This window comes from Mustela nivalis (assembly GCF_964662115.1).
Source record: "Mustela nivalis genome assembly, chromosome: 1".
Lineage (NCBI taxonomy): Eukaryota > Metazoa > Chordata > Mammalia > Carnivora > Mustelidae > Mustela > Mustela nivalis.
Window position 1 is genome coordinate 121836020 of NC_139020.1, and position 5431 is coordinate 121841450.

At 59.1% G+C, this 5431-nt stretch overlaps 1 protein-coding gene across 1 annotated transcript; it reads left to right on the forward strand.

The window, feature by feature from the left end:
- Positions 1-2175: 2175 nt before the first annotated feature.
- Positions 2176-4989, forward strand: FOXL2 (forkhead box L2). The gene has a single exon (XM_082696608.1). The coding sequence runs from the start codon at positions 2543-2545 to the stop codon at positions 3674-3676; it is 1134 nt and encodes a 377-aa protein (XP_082552734.1). The 5' UTR covers positions 2176-2542; the 3' UTR covers positions 3677-4989.
- The last annotated feature ends 442 nt before the right edge of the window (positions 4990-5431 follow it).

Genomic DNA, 5431 nt, shown 5'->3' on the forward strand with positions numbered 1-5431 from the left:
CTTCGAGGGTGAGAGAGAGACAGAGAGCCAGCCTGGGTGGTCAGAAAAAAAAGAAGAGAGGAGAGCGCTCGCGCGCGCGCGTACACACACACACACACACACACACACACACACACAGGCTGGGGCCAGAACCAGCTGTTTTTTTCCCCCGTCCAGGCCGAGGAGGAGGATGGGCGCTAGGGTCAATGTGCAGCAGACCCAAACCTCACACCACTCCCACCCCTAGACTAGGCATGGATGGGGGGTTGGCTGGTGAGGAAGAAGAAAAACACCTGCACTCCTGCTCAGGAGACAGCCATAGAGGTTTTTGAAGAGGTGTTGCTTACCCCGGTGTATTCTGGGAGCAGTGGAAGAAAACAATCAAGCTACCTGGAGATATTTTCAATGGTGGGTAGATAGAGGAGGATATTTACTGAGGTGAGTTTAGGAGAGCCCTGTTCCCTCTTACTGTAATGGTCAGACCAGACTGCCCTGCTGACCTCTCTGGAGTCATTTTCAAGACATTGAATTCCAAAGAACCCCTCACCTAATCCTCCTTTCCTTTAATCTCAGAATGTAGATCAGAAAGCTGAGTGGGAAGCAGGCAACACAGGCAGGTGGGCCGTGGGTGCTGCACCATGGGTACTGGGCCCATAAGAGCCCTTACGCCACAAAGCACTCTTCAGACTTCCTCAGAGACTGGGCTAGGGGGAAGTGGTAGTAACCAGCATTGGGGCAGCCACTCCAGCCATGCTCATCCAGACATAGGACACCCCTTCATGACACCCATTCCGTCCGCCTTCCTCCCCAAAGTATCCCGGCCCCCTCAGTACCAAGCAGTTTGGGGTATGAGGATTCAAAATACAAGACGGACATCTCTCTCACACTTAATGATTACAGATCTTTTGTTAAGACTAAGTTAACTGTTAAAAAGCACAGCTGTCTTTCCGGCCAGCATTAATTTCCCCTGGAGGTAGGAGCATTCACCCCTTGGCCCTGGAGAAAGATCAGAACAAATGTCTTGTCAGGAGAGAGATTCGAACAAATGCCTCCCTCACCGCCTCTTGCTCTTCCTCCCAGTCTGTGACAGAATATTGACAAAAAAGGGGGGAAGGGGAAGAAAGGAGAGAGGGGAGGAGAGGGAAGAGAGAGGAAAAAGAAAGAAGATGCAACATCCCAGAACCACATTTACTGATAGGTGACACACATGTACCATTACATATCTGTAATTATAAATGATTACCCCATAAATATAAATCTCACCTTGTAAGTGTGCATATCTCTGTTTTTGTCCCAGCACATGAGCACCTGGGCAGCTGGTATGTCACGTATCTCAAGAACAGACCCTCCCCATGACTTCTATATGTGATACTAGTGCACATACAAATAAAATCCCCCCAAAGCCCCACAGCAACGACCGTGAAGGAGCAGGACTAACGTGGGGTCTACTTGGTGTTGTTAAACCACAAACCCAACTCTTAGGATTACAGCGCGGATTCTGAGGAGGGGTCTGATCCAGGGGCAGTGCAAGGAAGGGCGGCGCTTCAGACCGAGCTCCTGGGCGCCTCTTCCCGGATCGTCTCCCCAGCCCCATCCGGCCGAGTCACTCTGGAAGCGCGACGGACAGGCCAGGCCAGGCCAAGGTTTCTCGGTTCACTGACACGCGTTTCTGGGCTGATTTTCCCAAAGCCACCGCGCAGCTCTCTCCATCCCAGCGCTGTCCGGCCCCCTCGCCATCCCGCCCCTCCCCCAGCCCCAAGGCAGAAGTTTTGCCCGTAGACCTTAGCAAAGGGCAGATCAGGGGAGTCGTTTTCTTTCACCTGAAAGCCGCGAGGAGGCTTGGCGCGCTAGGGCCCGAGCTCCTTGGGCACTGGCCGAGTGTGGACCGACCCCGCCTGGGCCCTCGGCATCTCCCCGCCCAGTCCGCAGAGCGAGCACCCGAAGATTGCAAGGGCTTGAGAGAGCGTGAGCCGGGTCGTCCGCCGGGCCCCCTCGGCTCGCTGAGAGGGGGCAGGCCGGTCCGGGCTATGCGGGGAGTTTACAAAAAGTGACTTGGAGTTGAACTCGCCCGTGCGCGACTGGCCGCCCCGCTATAGGGGCGAAGGCGCCTGACGCAAGCGGAACTCGGCGGAGCCCATACGAATCAGAACTGAGCGAGGCTCCTGGCGCACTAGGGACTCCAGGAGGCAGCTCCGCCAGAGACGCGGGTCTTGCCTCGGGAAACCGGAGGGTGGGGGGAGGGGAAGAGCGCCGAAAAGAAAACCCACCGAGGCGGGGACTGGCCTGGGCGGGGAGGGGCGGCGGGGCCGAAGCCCCTCTCTGTTGGGCGGACTCCCCATGGCCAGAGGCTGAGCTCCACTCCCGCCGGCCGCTCCCTAGGGGAAGGGAAAGAGGAGAAGAGCGGAGCGAGAGGCCGCCAGCGAGCGAGCAAGCACGGGCGGCATCTGCAGTCTCCAGAAGTTTGAGACTCGGCCGTGAGCGGACTTGGTGCGCCCGGACTCCGCCGCGCCAGCACCAAGGAAAAAGAGCAGGGGCTGCCCGGCCGCGGCGCGCCGGCTTTGTCATGATGGCTAGCTACCCCGAACCCGAGGACGCCGCGGGGGCCCTGCTGGCCCCGGAGACGGGCCGCGCAGCCAAGGAGCCAGAGGCGCCGCCGCCGCCGAGCCCCGGCAAGGGAGGAGGCGGCGGCGCTGGGACAGCCCCGGAGAAGCCGGACCCGGCTCAAAAGCCCCCATACTCGTACGTGGCGCTCATCGCCATGGCAATCCGCGAGAGCGCCGAGAAGAGGCTCACCCTGTCCGGTATCTACCAGTACATTATCGCCAAGTTCCCGTTCTACGAGAAGAACAAGAAGGGCTGGCAGAATAGCATCCGCCACAATCTCAGCCTCAACGAGTGCTTCATCAAGGTGCCGCGCGAGGGCGGCGGCGAGCGCAAGGGCAACTACTGGACGCTGGACCCGGCCTGCGAGGACATGTTCGAGAAGGGCAACTACCGGCGCCGCCGCCGCATGAAGCGGCCCTTCCGGCCGCCGCCCGCGCACTTCCAGCCCGGCAAGGGGCTCTTCGGGGCCGGGGGCGCCGCGGGCGGCTGCGGCGTAGCGGGCGCCGGGGCCGACGGCTATGGCTACCTGGCGCCCCCCAAGTACCTACAGTCCGGCTTCCTCAACAACTCCTGGCCGCTACCGCAGCCGCCTTCACCCATGCCCTACGCCTCCTGCCAGATGGCGGCGGCCGCGGCGGCGGCAGCTGCCGCCGCTGCAGCCGCGGGCCCGGGCACCCCGGGCGCGGCCGCTGTGGTCAAGGGGCTGGCTGGCCCGGCCGCCTCGTACGGGCCGTACTCACGCGTGCAGAGCATGGCGCTGCCTCCCGGTGTGGTGAACTCGTACAACGGCCTTGGAGGCCCGCCGGCCGCGCCCCCGCCGCCGCCGCATCCCCACTCACACCCGCATGCACACCATCTGCACGCGGCCGCCGCACCCCCGCCCGCCCCGCCGCACCACGGGGCCGCCGCACCGCCCCCGAGCCAGCTCAGCCCCGCCAGCCCTGCTACCGCCGCGCCCCCCGCGCCCGCGCCCACCAATGCGCCTGGCCTGCAGTTCGCCTGCGCCCGGCAGCCCGAGCTCGCCATGATGCATTGCTCTTACTGGGACCACGACAGCAAGACCGGCGCGCTGCACTCACGCCTCGATCTCTGAGAGCCCAGCGCACGCCGGCTTTGAGGATGCAGGGACGTGCGACGCCGGCCTTAGCCGAAGCCGCAGCCACCGCCGCCGGCCGGACCACGCGCCTTCTGGGGCCATCTTCTGAGCCAGCGTCCAAGGCCCTCTGAGCCTCCTCGCTCCCCTCAGCTCCTCTTGCCCCTCTTTTGTCTCCTCCGCTTCCCCTCCTGTTGCTCGCCTCCCTGCCCTCTCGCTCCCCCGGCCTACAGGCCGCCTCTCCGCGCGCCTTCCGCAGGCCTCGTCTCCTCCCGGTGCCCCGGCGTCCAGGCTGGACACCCTTTGCCAAAATTCAGAGCGGAGAGGAAGTGCCGGGGCCGAGGTGCAGCCGGGCGTCGGCGGTGCAGACCTCTTGGCCTTCTCACACAGGTCGGTGCGCTCGCGCTCGGCTTTCCCCACCCGGCTGCCGCGCAGTCCTTGGCTGGAAGCGCCGGTCCGGGCGGGCAATGAGACCCGCGTCGCCCGAGAAAGAGACGAACGTGTGTTTGCTGCACGTCGCCTCTTGGAGCGGTTCAGAAGCCGCTTGCCCGGGCCCACTGGATGGGGCGGGGGTTGGGCCCGAGCGGGAAGCCGGGCTGCCTCGCAAGGCGGCCTGCGCTGGGGTTTACAACACATCCCCGCTCCGAGACAGCCTTCGTGTCCTCCGCTCTCCGTCTCGGCGCTTCGGGCACTTTTAGGCCGGGGCCGCCGGCTAACGTTTCGTCCAAAAGATGGGGAGGGCTGTTTTAGATAACATTTTTAAATATTTTTTTAAGGGGTAAAAAACCTAACCGGGAAAACCGGCGAAGTATTGTGGCCTTGGAGTTTGCTAAGCAAAACATGAAAATCTCTTCCAGGAGATTTGAAGTAGAATTCCTGTCGGGCCTTCAAAAAACTATGTTCAGAGAGGTAGAATATATTCAGTAAAAGTTGGTTTCCTTTACGAATTGGGGGGGTGCCCCCCCATCATTCTAAAAACAAATCAAAAACAAATTTCCCCGGATCTTCCGATGCAAGCTGCCTGCCTGGCGGATGCTGCAGGGACGGCTCGTCCTCTTACTGATTTTTGTTTTACAAACGTCTTGCTTCTCCCACCTTGGGCAGGAAAATTGTGAAACCTGGCAGCAGTCGGACCAGGCGGGCTTGTGGCCCGAAGCCGGCTGGCCCGAAAATCCCTAGACCTGGTTGTTCTGTAGTGTGTCGTTTGGAGGACCAAATTTTCTAGAAAGAACTAGAGCACTTTTGTTGTTTTGTTTGTTTGTTGTTATCGTCTTGTCAATTCCCAAATAAATTTTTTTGTTCTTTATTTTCAAGCGGACTTAAATTATTTCTGCCTTGCCTATGTTTGTTGAGCTGCAGGTTAAAAGAGGGAGATTTCCAGCTAAGTTTTATCCTTTTTCAAATAAATAAGGGTTGAGGGCAGCCCGAATGGAGGACATTTGTGGTTGTTGCTGCCCCTCTGTTTTCAGGGGGATTGTTTGTTTTCTGTGTCATCACTGGTCTGTAGTGACTGTATAACGTCATCAAAGAGATTTTATCAGTGGTGGTTTGTTCACAAGGCGTGGGTGTAGGTAGGATTTGTTTGATTTCTGCACCTATTTGAGTTTGTATTTTACCTCTTACGCTGTCGCACTGGGTGTATGGACTGTGTGTTGATTATATTGAACGAATACGTTTGTTTTTCCAGATAAATATAATAACCAGAAAAGTTCATTCCAAATAGATAAAAATCCTGTTTGGGGAAATGTTCTATAG

What these genes read in the sequence shown, in the direction of transcription:
- FOXL2 (XM_082696608.1), top strand. Translation starts at nt 2,543, where the DNA reads ATGATGGCTAGCTACCCCGAACCCGAGGACGCCGCGGGGGCCCTGCTG.